This window comes from Sminthopsis crassicaudata, chromosome 4, assembly GCF_048593235.1.
Source record: "Sminthopsis crassicaudata isolate SCR6 chromosome 4, ASM4859323v1, whole genome shotgun sequence".
Lineage (NCBI taxonomy): Eukaryota > Metazoa > Chordata > Mammalia > Dasyuromorphia > Dasyuridae > Sminthopsis > Sminthopsis crassicaudata.
The window spans coordinates 379665164-379682727 of NC_133620.1; the positions used below are offsets into that span (position 1 = coordinate 379665164).

Below are 17564 nucleotides of genomic sequence, written 5' to 3' on the forward strand. Positions count from 1 at the left end.
TAGTTCACCTTATATGCTATTTCCAGATTTATTTAATCTTCCCAAAAATAATGATTTGCACATCCTGAAAATGCCCAACCTCCTCCTTCTTAGGTTAAAAACCATCAATGGCTCACTATTTCCTATAAGAGAAAAACACTGAATCATTTAGATTGATATTCATAAAGAAGTGAAAGGAATTAAGCATTGATTAAACACTTGCTGTGTGTTAGGCTCTGTGCTAACTAAGCTAATTAATCACTGATGTGGACAATTCACTGAGCTTGGATTCAAAGGCAGAAACAAAACATTAAGTACTTTAGTCCTATGTTCCTCACAAATACCTGGGAGGTAGATGCTATTATGATCCACATTTTGCAGCTGAAGAAACTGAGGCAGATGGAAGTTAATTAATCTTTCCAGAGTCAAACAGCTGGGAAGTATCTGAAGCTGGATTTGAATTCAGATCTTCTTGATTGCAGCCGGAGTGTTCTATTCACTGTGTCACCTTGTTGTCTAAAATTACAACTGAAGGGGCGTCTAGGTGGTACAGTGGATAGATCACCAGCTCTGAAGTCAGGAGGACCTGAGTTCAAATGTGGCCTGAGATATTTAACATTTCCTGGCTGTGTGAGCCTGGGCAAGTCACTTAACCTCAATTGCCTCAGCAAAAAATAAATAAAAATAAAAATAAATTACAACTTGAATATGAAGCTCTAGATTCAAATCCTGGCTTTGCCATATTTTAGCTAATTGGTCTTAGACGAGTCATAATATACGTAATAGGTTTATATTTTACAATTATTTTTCTCCCACCTACAGAGATTTACTGCTGTGGACTGCTGAGTTCCCGAAAAAGTGACTGCACTGGCCTACCTCTGTCCATGCTGAATAATTCGGATGTCCCCCAGGCTCGAGGGCAGTACCGAATAAAGGTGAAAGGAAATATGTCCCTGATCTGCTGGTACAACAAAGGGCCCTTCCGCTTCCTGACAAATGCCTATTCACCAGTTCAACAAGGTAAGGGGGACAAGTCATCTCACTCTCCATAACTGGAGTAGGAGCTGCGTGGAAGAATGGAGAGGGAGCTGAGGACCCTCTCTGGACAAAATAAATTTAAAGGCTTTTGTAGGAGGTGCAGGTCCATGGTCTCTAAGTTTAGGGTTCAAGAACCATAATTCTTTTTCTAATTGATGGAAATTTCAAATTTTGGTGGTATAGAAGGCTCTTGCTGAAAGTACAGAACCCATTCTCTAAGTGCTACAAGAAAGGAGAGGATGATGATATTTTTTTCCAGATGCATTGTCTTCACTAAAATTGCCATGTTCACATGATGTGAACACATGATTGGTATGATCCCTTCAACATCTTTTATTTTATTTTATTTTTTGCTGAGGCAATTGGGTTAAGTGACTTGCCCAGGGTCACACAGCTAGGAAGAGTTAAGTGTCTGAGATTAGATTTGAACTCAGGTCCTCCTAACTTCAGGGCTGGTGCTCTATCCACTGCACCACCTAACTGCTCCTTTCTATCCTAATTAAAAAAAAGAAAAAAGAAAAAGAAAATCACTTCTGCTGGCCTACACCTTCAGAAGTAAATACCTGCTTTGGGTTAAGAACCAATTTGAACCATTTCTCCACGGTTTCTCTTTAAAATTTGAAAAAAAATACTCAAGGGGATTTTTAAGCCTTCCTGTACATCATTTTATGAAGTTGCTAAAACAGAAAAATGAAAAGGAACAGAACATGTGCAAAATTATTTACTTTTGTGAAGTATCATGGAGTAGCAGGGTGGTACAACAGATAGAGTATGTAATCTTCCTGAGTTCAAATCTGGCCTCAGACATTTATTAGCTGGCCAAGGCACTTAACTCTGTTTGCCTCAGTTTCCTCATCTGTAAAATGAGGTGCATGAAATGACAAATCACTTTAGGATCTTTGCCAGGAAAACCCCAGATGGGAGCAATAACATAAAAAATGCTTTGAGTTTTTTTCTTCTGAATCTACTATCTTAACATAGGTCAAAAAATGTTGTCAAGGAATATTTACCTAGGTTTAGGTTTAAAACATACATAATACATCAATAATTATTACGTACCTACCTTGTTCCAGACATTGTGCTAAGCCCTAGACATACAAAAAAAAAAAAAAAAAAAAAAAGAGGCAGATAGAGATCTCTCTATCTTCAAGGAGCTTACAATCTGATGGGGAAGAAAATATGAAAATATTTACATAACAAGCTTATATTATATGGGATAAATAAGCAAAAGAAAAAGTATTGAAATTAAGAGGAGTTAGAGAAGCTTCCAGTGGAAAATGGAATTTTAGTTGGGAGTTAGTTAATGTTTTCCTTTTGTATATTATATATATATATATATGTAAGTATATGCATTTTTCTCCTTACCCATAATATTGCAATGTATATTGTTTTGCAGTCAATAGTCTGTGAAGGTAGTTACAAAACAATAGGATTTTCACCACTGAGGCTAAAATCTCCCAGTCTAGCTGTACCAACCAAGCTTAGGTTCATAGAGTAGAGCTCACAGGAAGTTCAGAGACCATCTAATCCAATTCCTTCATTTTACAAATGTAATAACAGGATTCAAGAGAGACAAGAAGACTACCAAGTCTCTCCAAAATAGGAAGTGACAGAGCCAAAATTCAAACCCAAGTCCTTTGATTCCAAATTTCATATGCTTTCTTTTCTACCAACAAAATATTGAAAGGATTGTAGAATCTATCTCAGGAGCAATAGTCAGAAATTAGAAGAAATGTGACCAATTAATGGAGAGAGCGATGAGATGAATCTACTAGCCATGGAACTTCAGTGCTTGGGTGTCCAAGAATGATGGGGCATCCAAATCTATTTGATAAAGAAGTTTATGGAGTTTGGGGCAGAGATGACTGAAATTTAAACATGACAGTGGGAGAAGTAGTTGTCAAAAATGAAGATAATGTGAGTAACTGTGATTATACAAATTTAAAATTTAAAGACCAAAAATGAGAATTTTGATTCTCTTTAGGTATGTTGAGGTAAAGGAACCAGAAAAATAGAGAAGTAGGACTAAAAAATAATGAAATATTACCCCCATTCATGACAGGAACAAGAATATTGGTATGGGAAGAAGAAAAAGCTCATGACTTGTTTTAAACATGCTCAGCTTCATGTATTTAAGGGTTGGTACTGAGGTATACATAGACTTAATAAAGCAATAATTCATGCTGGTAAAAAATCCTGTATGTGTGTGCGTGCATGATTGGTTATGAGTCACAAAATTCCAATTCCAAGAATCTCATTAAACTCTAAGAAGAATGACCATGAAATAGCTCTGTGACTAATTTTCAGCAGGAACCCAAATGAAAGAGTTGCAGCAATGTATTCTTAGCTGGAGACGTAGTCATTCCTGTGAAAAGATCAAATTTGCTGCTAGCCAGCCCATTATTTTATGTGATGTTCCTGTTGTAGATTGAGTCTATGTTACACTAAAACAGGGAAAGAGGAAAAGTATAAGAATTTATTAAAAACCTACCTACTACGTGTCAGGTACTGTGCTAAGGACTTTAGAAATTTTATCTCATTTGATCTTCACAATGATCCTGAGAGATAGATGCTGTCATGATCCCCAATGTACAGGTGAGGGATTTGAGGTTAAATAACTTGCTTGACCCAGCTGGGAAGTCATTCAGATTTTCCTGACTCAGAGTTTTCAGTGCTCTATCCATGCACCACGCCTCTTGACAAAAATAGCTAGGTTATTCATTCTAAAAATTAACCAACTTCATAGGAATAAAAATGGCCTTGTCAGTTTTGTAGAGTATAGACAAAACACTTCACTGTTTGAGTTTTTCATCCATTTGGGGTTTGTGATGTGCTTTGGGTACACAGAGGCAGAACAGCATAGTGGCTTGGGGGGGGAGCTTGTATTTACAAAGACTTCAAATCACCTGTCATTGTGATTCTGAACAAGTCCCTTAAGTTCCTTGCATACCAAGCTAGTCCCCAGGAAATATCCACAAAGTAGAAGGAACTGTGGCTCTGGAGTAAAAGTAAGAATCTGAGTTCTAATCCCGTATCTGATGCATGTCACTTGAAGGACTTGGGACAAATCGTTTCATCCACCTGAACGATACTTTCTTCCTCTGCAAAAGGAGGACAGGACCTGTCACCGAAGTCCCATCCAGCTTCAGATCTGTGATTATGAAAGAAATAAAAGGCGTTGATTTTCATTAATAGATCCAATCACAAATGCTTTGAGTATCAGGAGAAGGGAATTCCACACCAGCTAGCCAGAGATTGTTGCCCAAGTTGCCTTCAGGTGAACAGGTCAGAATTTTTTTTTTTGGCAAAGGAGAAATATTTAAAAGATAAACCAGGAGAGAGAAAAGGCTATTTCCTGACAAGCCCTGAACAAATATAAATAATAAAACCCAAGGGAAATCTCTAGAAATAGAAACTGCATAAGAGAAGCCACATGATCTAAGTATACCAAATGAAGACAAAAAAGGAACTCACTGTTGCTATGAACACCAAGGAAGGAAATTAGTCCTAAGACACAGCACAGGAACCCAAAGAGATTTAAAAATAAATGGGGCAGGATCAGGTGATGTCAATTTTTAAGTTGAAATTTAAATGAAGAAAAAGTCATAGTGGAATCTCTAAGTTCATAGTAATTGTAGTGGTGGACAACTCTGTGAGATTACGTGGTAAAAATGCCCCCCTAAATTAAGAAGGTCAAAGAGGAGGAAATGTTAATTTTTTTGAGGCAATTGGGACAAAGTGACTTGTTACATAGCTAGTATCTGACGTCAAATTTGAACCCACACTCCAGGGCCAGTGCTCTATCCTAAGCTACCTAGCTACCCCTAAGAAGTATTGATTCCAAGAAAGATGGAGTATTACATCACAAAGAATCTTAGAAGTTGTCTAGACCACAGCTTCTTAAATTTTTTCCACTCATAACTCTTTTTTGCTCCAGAAAATTTTCTGCAACTCTGGATATATAGATATATAAAATAGATCTACAAATTGAACATTTACTGATAATCAATTATAATTTCATGACCCTCATATTCACTTATAAGACCCCCTATGGAGTCACAAAACCACAATTTAAGAAGCTGGAGTCTAGACCATTCAAATAATTTCAGAGTTAATAATATATATTTATATTGTGCTTAAAGATTTTCTGAGTGCTTTTCAAATGCTATACAAATTACATATTTTGAATCTCACAGCAACTCTAGGGGATAAGTTAGGAAAATAGTATCTTAGATTAAAATAGTATCTATTATTATCTTCATTACACAAATGAAGGAAATGAGGTTGAATGAAGTTAAATGAGTTGTTCAGGATCATATTATCAGTGTTTGAAATAAGATTCACAAATCAGGTTTTACTTACTCCAGCACTATAATAATAACAATAATGACATCTACAGAGTCCTTATTATGTACAGGGACTGTGCTAAATGCTTTAAAAATATTATCTCATTTCATCCTCACAATACTCTGAGAGATGGATGTTTATTATCTCCATTTTACAGATGAGGAAACTAAGGCAAACTGAGGTGAAATGACTAATGAAGGGTCAAACATCTGAAGTCAGATCTGAGCTCCCAATTCAACACTCTCTTCTGTACCACCTAGCTACCACAAAAGATAAAGGAAATTACTTATTAGAATGCAAAAATTGCTGAATTTGGATTTGAAGGTTGTTGTTATTTAGTTGTTCACTTGTACATAATTCTTTGTGATCCTGTAGACTATAACATACCAATGCTGTCCATGGGGTTTTCTTGGCAGATAATGGAGAAAATTGCCATTTTCTTCTCCAGTGGATTAAAGCAACTAGAAGTTAAATGACTGGCCCAGGATTACACAGATTACAGTCTGAGATTAGATTGAACTAGTTCTTCCTGACACCAGGCCCAGCACTCTATCCACAAAGAGCTGTGGATAAATAGCTGTGGATTCCAATCCGAGCTTTCCCCATTTGGGGTTTTTGTGACATGGGTGAGCCTGTGTACCAGTTTGGGCTTCCATTTATTTCATCATCTCTAAAAATGTAATAGATAAAATCTAAGGGACCTTCTCTGCCTAAAATTATATTACTATGATATATAACCTTGGGGTTTGCCTCGGATCACCTCACTAGCTAGTGACCAAGCAGGAATCTGAGTCTTCTGCACCAAGCCAATGTTTTCCCCACCCAAATTACTCTTTGTCCCACTCAGTAAGAAGTGATAAATGGGAGAAAGATGAGGTCTTCTGTCTCAGTCCCATTTCTAGTTAGCTATGAGCTGGATCTAGTCCACCCAGGAAAAGTCCTTCTAAATCCCACTCTGGCTTCTGGAAAGCCGATGAAACCCACTAATACTAAACACTAGTTTACACTAGTAACACTTAGTGTTTACTAACACAAAAACACTAAGAGACATATACTTATCTTCAATTTAAAGTGATCTTCCTTGGCAGATTCTTAGCAATAAGTTTTAATCTCACACTGTTCTGTTCTTTGTGTTCCTGATCTCTGACTAATGCTCACATTGCTTCCAGGTGAGCTTGTCCCAGCAGAACTGAAAACTTATTTTCAGAGGTAGCTAGGTGGCCCAATGGTGGCCAATCCTGGAGTCAGGAAGATCTGAGTTCAAAACCAGTTTAATGTACTTAGTAGTTGTGTGACTAGGCAAGATGCTTCACTTCTTTTTGCCTCCGTTTCTTCATCTGTAAAGTGGAGATATAAACATCTACCTCCCACATTTATTACATGAGATAATAATTGTAAAACACTTAGCATATGTAACACCGTCACAGAATAAAAATATATAAATATTAGCTATTATTATTAATAGTTTCCAAGCTGAATGGAATTGATTGAGTAAATTTGAAGCACACATCCACACCTAGAAACTCCTTACACACATAATTACACACAAATGATGAGAAAAAATTAAAATTTCAATACATTTCAAGCTAAATATAGAAAATAAACTAACTGACCTGGAACAGTTAAACAGCCAAGTTGCCACTTGAGAAATGTTTCAGGGTGGTAGAGGAAGAAAAAAACATGACAGTATTGTTGAGCATCCATAGGTTTTCTGAAAAAAATTTTTGCTGTTGAATGTCATGACAATTCTATCAAGAGCAAAATCTGTTATGCTTTGTTCTAATTTCCATTTTGAGTCCAGTGTTTTCCCATAAAAGTCTCCATCTATTTAAGCTTCACACATTTATGAGGCTAATGAGAATGCAAAGGGCGAAAATGCCAGAGAGCCATTCCAGAAGTGAGTGGGACCCTTGGTAAAGATTTAGGCCAAGTTACCAAAAAAACCACATACATTACTGAATCTAGTATTGAGTCATTATTAACAAAAATCTTTGATTGGGAGGGTAGGGTTCCAAAGGCCTCAGAGGCAGCTCTGTGGAGTGCTCAGAGTTTGGAAGATACCAAAGTCGTCCAACATCTTGGTCATCAGCAGCCACCTGGACTTTTTTCTTGGTACTGGACTTCAGTGACCGAGAGAGAGAGTGAGGCTGACAACTTGTGCTCTCACTTAAATCCAATTAACACATGAGCTAAGACATCACCCCAAGATGAAAACGAAAAACAGCCACAGCCCTCAAGGACACTGAGTGGGAGACACAGAACTTCACACCCCGAGGGGATGTAGGGATGCAGAACCTGGCTGGATGGGCCATTAAAGGGTATAGGACATAATTTTGGTGGAGCTGGCTTTGATAAAACAGCTGCCAAGTTTAATTAGCTTCCATTTCATTAACCCTAGGGGGTACATCCAGGTCTCAGTAATGAGACTAAGTGTCAGTTCCCTCCATGAGGTAGAGGACATTTGAGAAAAGAAAATTTATACTGAAATTCTCTGGGCTCCCAATCTCCTTCTCATTCTGACCATGTACATTTAAGGGCAGCTGAAGGTGGCACCTGGTCTGGAATCAGATTTCAAATCTGGCCTCAGACACTTAGTAGCTGTGTGACCCAGAGCAAGTCCCTTAACCCTATTTGCCTCAGTCTCCTCATCTGTAAAATGAGTTGGAAAAGGAAATGACAAATCGATCCAGTATCTCTGCCAAGAATATCTCAAATGGGGTAAAAAGAGTCAAAAACAGCTGAACAACAAAATTTTCAAGCACAATATTGTGAGACAAACTTAACCAACTTAAATAGTATTTATTGATCTAGGTTTTGGAGATACAAAGACAAGATTTTTTAAATCCCTGCCTTCTGGGAACTTGTATCTACTGGGAGAATACAACATGTTGAGAGAGAAGTAAATATAAAGTATTCTGAGGAAGAGAGAATAGCAGCAATTTAATGGATCACGAAGGACTTGACATAGGAACTGGCAGCAGACTTCCACTTTTAAGGAAGCTAAAGATTCTTAAGAGGCAGAGGTAAGGGAGGGGAGAAAGCATTTGGAGATAGCCTAGAAAAATGCAGAAATGAGAAGTAGGATGCTGAGTGTGGGGAACAAGGAGCAGGTCAGTCTGATAGAATGTGGTGTGGGCGTAAAGTCTGGTAATAATATGAGAAACTTTAAAAGACCTTTAATAAATAGCTATTAAGATAAATGAAAATATTTCTATTTTTTGGCTTCTTACTACGTGATTCTTTTTTAAATAGTGTCTCCATAATTATCAAAATGTAACCCCCAAATAGTCCTAAATCCATGTCCAATCAAAAGTTAAAGGTCATATTTGTACAAAAAATATTTATAGCAGCTCTTTTTGTGGGTGACCCAAAATTTGAAGGGGTGCCCATCAATTGAGTAATAACTAACTAGACTGTATATGACTGTAATGGAATATTATTATGCTGTAAGAAATTATAAGAAGAATAATTTCAGAAAAATCTGGAAAGACATGAACTGATGAATAGCGAAAGGAACAGAATAGGAGAATATTGTACATAATAATGGGAACATTGTAAGATGAAGAACTGTGAATGATTTAGCTATTCTTAGCAATACAATGATCCCAAGAAACTAGTGATAAAGCATCCTATCTGCCTCCTGAGAAAGAACTGATATTGACTGAATACAGACAAAAGTACTCTTTTTTTCATTTTTTTTCTTTCATTTTTTTCTTTTACTCGAGTCTTCTTATACAACATGACTAATAAGAAAATGTTTTACATAATTGCACATATATAGCTTCTGATTGCTTACCATTTCAGGGAGAAGGGAAGGAACAGAGAGAGGGAGGGATAGAATGTGGAGCTTAAAACTTTAAATAAAAATGTTTTAAATTTTAAATTAAAGATCAAATTAAAATAAAAGATTTAGAGCAATTAATTTGGTCAAAATTAGATCAATTGGGTCCGAATAATTAAAGATCACAAGGACTATATGTAAATTCTAAATCATATCTTGACATAAAAGATTTAGTTTAATACCTCCTTCTACAGTTTGATAGCATGATCTCTGGAGCTTCTTTAAAATAGTAGAAGTATATGTTTCACTTGTGTCTTACTCTTTGTGAGCCCATTTGGGATTTTCTTGGCAAAGAAACTGGAGTAGTTCATTTTACAAATGAGGAAACTAAGGCAATTTGGATAAAGTGACACAGAGCTAGTTATAAGCAGCTAAGGCTAGATTTGAACTCAGGAAGATGTATCTTCCTGATTTCAGGTCCAGCCCTCTGTCTACTACCCTACCTAGCTGCTCATAGTGGAAATATACCATAGGGAAAAAAACTAAAAACTTTTTGGAACTAAAACAGCAAAGTGATTAAAAGGATGAATCTCTCTCTCTCTCTCTTTTGTTTGTTCTCTCTCTTTCTCTGTCTCTCTCTTTCTCTCTCTCTCTGTCTCTTCCTCTTTCTCCCTCTCCTTCCCCCCTTTTCTGTTTTATATTCTGTTTGAAGAAATTTGTCATTTTTTATGTATGAGTGACATAGCAGAAAAAAATACTAATTTCAGAGTCCAAAAACCTGGATTTAAACTTTGGCCTGTGATGCTTACTGATTTTTGGCATTTCATAACCCCTCTTGGCTTATTTCCTCATTTGTAAAATTGGAATAATTATCTATGCATAAGAAATAGAAGTTCTTAACTTTTTTATATCATAGACCCCTTTGGCAGTCTAGTGAAATCTTTGGAGCCTTTCTTAGAATAGCATCTTTTAAATGCATAAAATAAAATACATAATATTCCCAAGGAAACCAAAGATTAGTGAAAATAAGGATTTTTTTTCTCTAAGTTCAAGGACTCTGTGCAATTTATGGACCTCTTGGAGATCTGTCAAACCCAGGTTAAGAACCTCTTCTCTAAAATTATGTTACAGAAAGTTCCTGAGCTACATTGATGAAGAAAGTTTCTCACTGTGAGTTTCTTAACATGAATGAAATCACAGGCGTAAATGAGAGAGAGACAGAGTCACACACAGAGAGAAGCAGAAAGGGACAGACACACAAAGAGAAAGAGACACACAGAGGGAGACAGAAAGATAAAGCCTATACCCTTGCACTGTCTTCCTCAAAGAAATGTGAAAAACATGCTTTAAAAAAGCTTAAAATGTTATATAAATTTGAGCTATTATTTTTAATCTTTCAGTGAGTAGGTAAGTATCCATGGAATGGTATTTGGTGTTGTGATGGATTTGTTTGGCTGTTGTGAGGAAAGGGCTAAGGTGAGAAAAGCACAAGGCTTTCTTATCTGATTAGGTAGGAATATCCAAAATCTTCCTGTTAAGGGAAGAAAAAATAATAAAATTCCAATTTGAAAGAGAAATGAGCTAAAAAGCACAAATAACTTCCTGCATGGAAACATGCTTTTCCCTAGATTTACCATCTCTTCACCTCTCAGAATCTCTTGCCTCTCATTGCTAAATTCCTAGAAAGAGCCATCTGCTGCCATTGCCTTCATTGCTTTGCCACGACCCCATATCTCAATTCCTTTGCAATCTGACTTCTGATCTTACTGCGATCCTGAAATTGTTCCTTCCTATGCTATCAATATCTCTTAGCTGCTAAATTCAATGGGCTTTTCTTAGTCTTTATCTCCCTTGACCTCTCTGCCATTTTCGATAGATACTATTATCTATTCTCTTTTTATTTCCATGCCATTGCATTCTCTTGGGTTTCCTCCTATGAGGAGGAGATTATTTCTTATCCTTTGGGTCAGTTCACTTCTACCCAGTGTCCTTTGCTGGGGTATCATTCATCCATCACCAGATGAATGTAGATATCCCCCAGAATTCCATCCTGTGCCCTCTTCAGTCTTATACTCTCTTAGCAGTCTCGTCAGCTCTCACAGGTTCACTTATCAGGTCTGCATAGCTGACTTCCACGTGTCTCTATTTAATCTCAGATCCCAGAACTCTTAATACTCACTGCCAACTGCTTTCTGTACATCTCTTATCGGCCCCTCAAAATCAACATGTCCAAACTTGAATTTAGCATCTTCCCGCATCTCTGCTAATTCTTGCTTCTTTCTATGAAGGGCATTGTCATATTCACATTCTTCCAGGTAATCTCAATTACCCTCACCTTGCTCTCTTACATTTGTTATTGAAGTGTTTTACTCATGTCCAATTCTTCATGATTCCATTTGGAATTTTCTTGGCAAAGATATTGGAGTGCTTTGCCATTTCTTTCTCCAGCTTATTTTATAGAAGAGGGAACAGTGACCAGGGTCACACACCTAATGTCAAAGGGTGGATTTGAACTCAGGACTTCCTTCCTCCAGTCTCAGGGGACTCTCCTTCTCATATCTAATCAGTTGCTAAGTCTTATTAATTAAACCTACATCTCTTGAATTCATCCCCCTCTCCACTCACACAGCTTCTCCCCAATTTCAGGCCTTTATCATCTCTTACTTGTACTTCTTAATCGATGTCCTTGACTCTAGTCTGGAGGGTCTTAGATCCTTTGGGAGTCTGATAAAGCCTTTGGATCTCTTGGAATGTTTTTAAATGTATAAAAATATGTTTAAGTACAGTTATTAAAATATTTTTAAAACAAGTTCACAGTGCCCAAGTTAAGAACCCCTGCTCTAATCTATCCCCTCTCTAATTCATTTTTGTCACAATAATCTGACATAGATCTGACTACATCATTCCCTTGCTGAATTAGCTTCAATGCCTCCAAGCCTCTAAGACATTAGTATCCAATCTTTTCAAGTGAGAGAAGCCCTTTTTAATTTCTAGAAAATAGTCAGAAATACATACTAGCAATTTCTTTCTTTTTCAAAAAAATTTTTATTTGTATTATATTTAGCAATCATCAATGTACACAGAAAGACTTTATTTCTTTTCCTCCATTTACTTATTTATTTTTAGATTTATAGAGTAAAATAAGCATTTCTATAACAAAGTATAATAAAAAAGATGCTTTCCTATGAAATTGCAAATCTGTTATGTACAACTTGCTATTCCTTTTAAATATATAATAAAGTTACCATTAGCAATTTATTTCTATTGAAAAAAATATATCATGGCAAAGAGCTACTATCCACATTTTGGTGCTTTTAGATATATCTTTATTTTATTTATCCCAATAGCATCTACATACCTTTGAAAAAGGATAAGTTTATATGCAAACCATTTATATAAACTAAAGAAGGCACAGGTTGTTTTTTTTTTTTTTCATTCTAGATTCTTAAACTTGGTGTAATGATTTCTCAACTCTCACCCTAGGGCATCTAGGGCAATCTACTAGTCTATAGATTAAAAATGATTCTAGGATAAAATACAGATTCTTTAGCCTGTCACTCAAGACTCTTAGTGATCTGGATTCAACCTTTCTTTCTAGCCTCATTCTACATTATTACCTTCATGTATTCTACATTCTGGTCACACTAGACTACAAAGATATTCTCCAAATTTGACATTGTATCTCTTGTGATTACAAATTCTCTCATATCTTTAATGCAGTCTCCTCTTCATCTCTGCTTTTCAGAATCCTCATCTTCAAGGCTCAACTCAAGTTCTCCATGAAATCTTCTTTGTAAATTCCAATTATTAGTAAATCCCAACAAGCTTCCCTCTCAGTTATTAGTGCTCTCTCCTTCCTTAAATTATTTGTATATTTAGATGTCTGTTTCTCCTCTTTCCACCCCATCCCCATTTCCACAGTAAAGTATATAGATAGATAGATAGATATCTATAGATATCTATAGATATAGATATAGATATAGATATAGATATCTCTCTCTATATATATATAAATGCTTTGAGGACAGGTATTGTTGTAGGTATTTGTCTTCCCTGAATCTTGCACAGGGTCTTTCTCACAGTAAAATAAATGCTTGTTAAATTAAATTGAAACATATAAGCTCAGGGGCAGCTAGGTGGCACAGTGGATAGAGCACCAGCTTTGAATTCAGGAGGACCTGAGTTCAAATCTGATCTCAGACACTTAACACTTCCTAGCTGTGTGACCCTGGCAAGTCACTTAACCCCAGCCTCAGAAAAAAAAAAAGAAAAAGAAAGAATCATATTAGGTTGGAGGAGGAGGCAAAGGAAGGAAGACATAACTAATTCTGGTTTGGTATAGTGTATTATATTTCCACCTTACACAAATCCAGACATCCATTGGTGATATCATTCATTGATACCCTTCAAGAACAATAGACAAACATCAACATTTCTGAATTCCACATGTGATGGTTATTTTGAGTTTCTACATGTCAAGTATAGAGAAGGGATAAGAGGAAGAACCCTTGTCATTGTTGGAATGGGGCGAGGTGATAGATGGGAGGAAAGGGATGAATCAAGATGCAAGAAGGATTCCTCTGTCATATACACACATATACTTTTCAAATTGATTACAGAATACATCACACACTGGTTAAAACACAACTTAACCTTTTCCAACCCCTTCAGTGTTTTTCTTTCACCATGTGACCATGTACCTAATGCCTCATTCTTGCTTTCTCTTCTAGGTGGCTGCCACTTATATACTCATTAACCTTTGATTTTTCTCATCTCTACATAATTCTTTAGTAATGGGTTTTTCTTTTAACCTTTTAATTTTCCTTTTTTATATTTATTGTTGTTAAGACAATTTATGGCAAGCTGGCCAGAATTAGCCTAGCTCCTCCCCCACTTGGAAGTAAGGAAAAATTGAGAAAAGAATACTTTTCTTTTCCATGCAGGAGTGATCATCAAGAGGAAAAGCGGAGAAATCCCTTGTCCTTTGGCTGTGGAAGCGTTTGCTGCTCACCTTAGCTACATCTGCAAATATGATGACAAATACAGCAAGTAAGCAAAAAAAAAAATTCTTAGCCATCGTGATATGGGGATGCTAACTGATTTTCTCACTCATTTCCTTCAGTAGATTGATGGGTACCCAGCTCTGTCACTTCCTACCTGTGGATTGAGTTAGAGAAATCATTTAACTTCTTGGGGATTGTTCCCTCATCTCTAAAAATTGGGTATTTGGATCAAATGATCTAAAAAATCTATTCTGATTTTAAATATGGGATTCCTATGGATAGTCATTATATCTCTATTTATGAAATGGGAAAATTGAAACTCAGAAGTATCCCCTTTTACCTCCACTTTTTAATTTGTCATTCATGGTTTCTTATAAGCTAATCCTATCCTGCCTGTCCAATTCTGTCTCCTTCTACTGCCATGTAAAAGATACATACTAGCCAGGTATGAGTCTTCCTTCTATCTTATTCGCGTCATACTTGTACTGAATGGGCCAGCTAGGTGGTGCAGTGGATAGAGCACCAGCCCTGAAGTCAGGAGGACCTGAGTTCAAATCTAACCTCAGATACTTAACACTTCCTGGCTGTGTGACCCTGGGCAAGTCACTTAACCCCAAAAGCCTCAAGGGGAAAAAAAGAAAGAAATGATGATACTTGTACTCAATTCCAAGCCTTTTTCATATTGTTCGTCTCCCACCCACCTAAGTTGGGCACGCACAGGACTACAACACTCGACTCAATTGCCTCTCCTTTCTGTCTACCTAAATCCTACCCATCTTTCAAGCCCCAATAATTTCCTACCTTCTTCAGCTCATAAGCAATCATCTCTTTCACTTGATTTTGTGTAATAATTTTGGTCTAGACCGTCAATTTTTTTAGCCTCAGAATTCTTTATACTTTTAAAAATTAATATTATATATATATATATATATATATATATATATATATATATATATATATATATATTTCTTATTTTATATTTATTTATTTATTTATTTTTTTTGCTGAGGCAATTGGGATTAAGGGACTTCCCCAGGGTCACACAGCTAGGAAGTGTCTGAGGCCAGATTTGAACTCGGGTCCTCCTGACTTCCCAGCTGATGCTCTATCCACTGCGCCACCTAGCTGCTCCAGTTTACCTTCATTGATGGATAGTTCTCAAATGGTATCCCGAACTGGTTTGCTGTTTTCTTCTACAGCTCATTTTACATATGAGGAAACTGAGATAAAGAGAGTTAAGTGACTTGCTCAGAGTCACACTGCTAGAAGGTGTCTAACGACATATTTTGAACTCATCTGTCCCTGACACAAGACCCAACACTCTATCCACTGTGCTACCTGTCTATTCTTATTAAAGGAACTAAATAAACATTATTTCCTTTTTTTCTTCTTTTTTGTAAATTTTTTAATTTAAAAATATAATAAATAATATTTTAATTAATTAATTAAATTTAAATTTTAAAAAATATCTTTGCATATGTTGTAAATTATTTTTTTAAATAGTTTAAAATAATTTTTAAAAATTAAATTTTTTTTACAACATATGCAAGGATAATTTTTCAACATTGACTCTTGCATAGCCTTGTGTTTCAGATTTTCCCCTTCTTCCCCCCCCATTCCTTAAATGGCAAGCAATCCAATATAATTAAACATTATTTCTTGAATATTTGGGGTATGCTTCTAAGCTCTACTCAAGGTAGGACTGTCCCCAAAGTACAATTGATCATTTAACTATCAATCAACTATTTAGGGCTGAGGAAACTTGAATTTTCGTTACTTTCTTCAGGGTGAATAAGGCCAGCAAGTATATAGATGTAAGGTCTCTAAGCTCTGCCTAGGGCTTGAGAATATGGGAATCTCTCATCCACTTGGTAGAGATAATCTGACTTTGACTAAAGATGAAAATACATGTTCGTTAAAATATCACAACTTAGAGAATGTTGTTTTCTTGTTTAATGATTCATTCCATGAACATTTATTGAACATCCACTATTTACCCATAATTAAACAAGGTATTTGAGAGAATGCATCAGTAAGTATTAATTAAGTGCCTACAATGTATTAGGCTGGAGATTCCAGAAACAAAAACAAAAAAGTCCTTAACATCAAAAAGCTTATATTATCATGGGGAATATATTTAACAAGGATCAAAGGATATAATGCTTATAAATTATTTGTAGAATATCAAGCAAATATGTCAATGGTGGATATTATTATAAAACCTGAGAAACTTAGACCCTTTATGAACGAACACCCCTTTCCCAATTAGATGACCTAATTTCTTAGTTTCTAACACAATTTATCTGGTCTGCCTTTTAGGTATTTCATTTCTCATAAACCAAACAAGACCTGGCAACAGGTATTCTGGTTTGCCATCAGCATTGCGATCAATAATGCCTACATCCTGTATAAAATGTCAGAGGCCTACCATGTGAAGAGGTACAGTCGGGCACAGTTTGGGGAAAGACTGGTAAAGGAGTTGTTGGGCTTGGAAGACACCTCGCCTTCCCATTGACGCATCTTTCTCATGCCTCGAGGCTGGGTAAGGGACCCATGTCAAGGGAGAGGGCATCAGAATTGGAAGAAGAGAATCTGTGGCTGTGGATGTCCAATCGCAGACCTGGTGATGCTCATTCCCTTGTTGGGAAGGTCTTTGTAGGGATGGAAACAGACTTGGTCAAGAGGAGGAGCTGGGTATCGGGAGCTCCGCTTAGAGAGCGTCCCATCCCTCCCCACCAAGAAGCCTCCCCCAGCTGCCTTGTGAGTGCTCTGCCATCCTTCCTGCGCCAGACCTGGGTTTTTTAGGTTGCTAGCCATTTATATTGTCAATTGTACCTGCTCAGTAGGGTGTAAAGCTCCTTAAGACACCCTCTTGAATTGAATGAGTGAGCTCAGGCTCCAGCCATGGGGACTCCCACCAATACTAAGTGCTGCCAGTTGTGAGATGTCGCCACATTTCATTAGAAAATGGGGAGGAAATGAGACTGTGACATCTTTTGACATCGCAGCATGTCAACTGATGAGGGTGAAACTGGCAAAAATAGGGTGTTTTTTTTCTTAAAAATTGGTTAGATCTGAATGGAATACCCTTTGGGTTTTTTCCCAATTTGTCCAGGTATTTCTTAACCTGGACATTTAGGAAGTGTCTAATAGGAGAAAAAAGAAGAAAAAATTGAATTGGTTGCCATTGAGATAAAAATGATGGAATGCGCAGCAGTTGAAAATGGTTTGCATAGTCTAAATAATAAATGAGGTGTTACTGATGACTTTGGCTTCTTTGCCTCATGTAAAGGGAAGAGGGAGAACACACCGATTTAACTGGAAGTGGAGTATAACCCACTGTATTTTTTCTCTTGTTTTAAAATGTATCTTGGGCTTTTTCTATGTGTTGCTTAAGATCTAGTATAATAGGTGAT

At 36.6% G+C, this 17564-nt stretch overlaps 1 protein-coding gene across 1 annotated transcript in view; it reads left to right on the forward strand.

The window, feature by feature from the left end:
• PGBD5 (piggyBac transposable element derived 5) overlaps positions 1-17320 on the forward strand; it is a 149207-nt gene extending 131887 nt beyond the window's left edge. Inside the window, exons 5-7 of the mRNA XM_074262370.1 lie at positions 802-999; positions 14089-14194; positions 16468-17320. Coding sequence (XP_074118471.1) covers positions 802-999; positions 14089-14194; positions 16468-16663 — 500 coding nt within the window. The 3' untranslated portion in view covers positions 16664-17320. The remainder of the gene's footprint in view (positions 1-801; positions 1000-14088; positions 14195-16467) is intronic.
• The last annotated feature ends 244 nt before the right edge of the window (positions 17321-17564 follow it).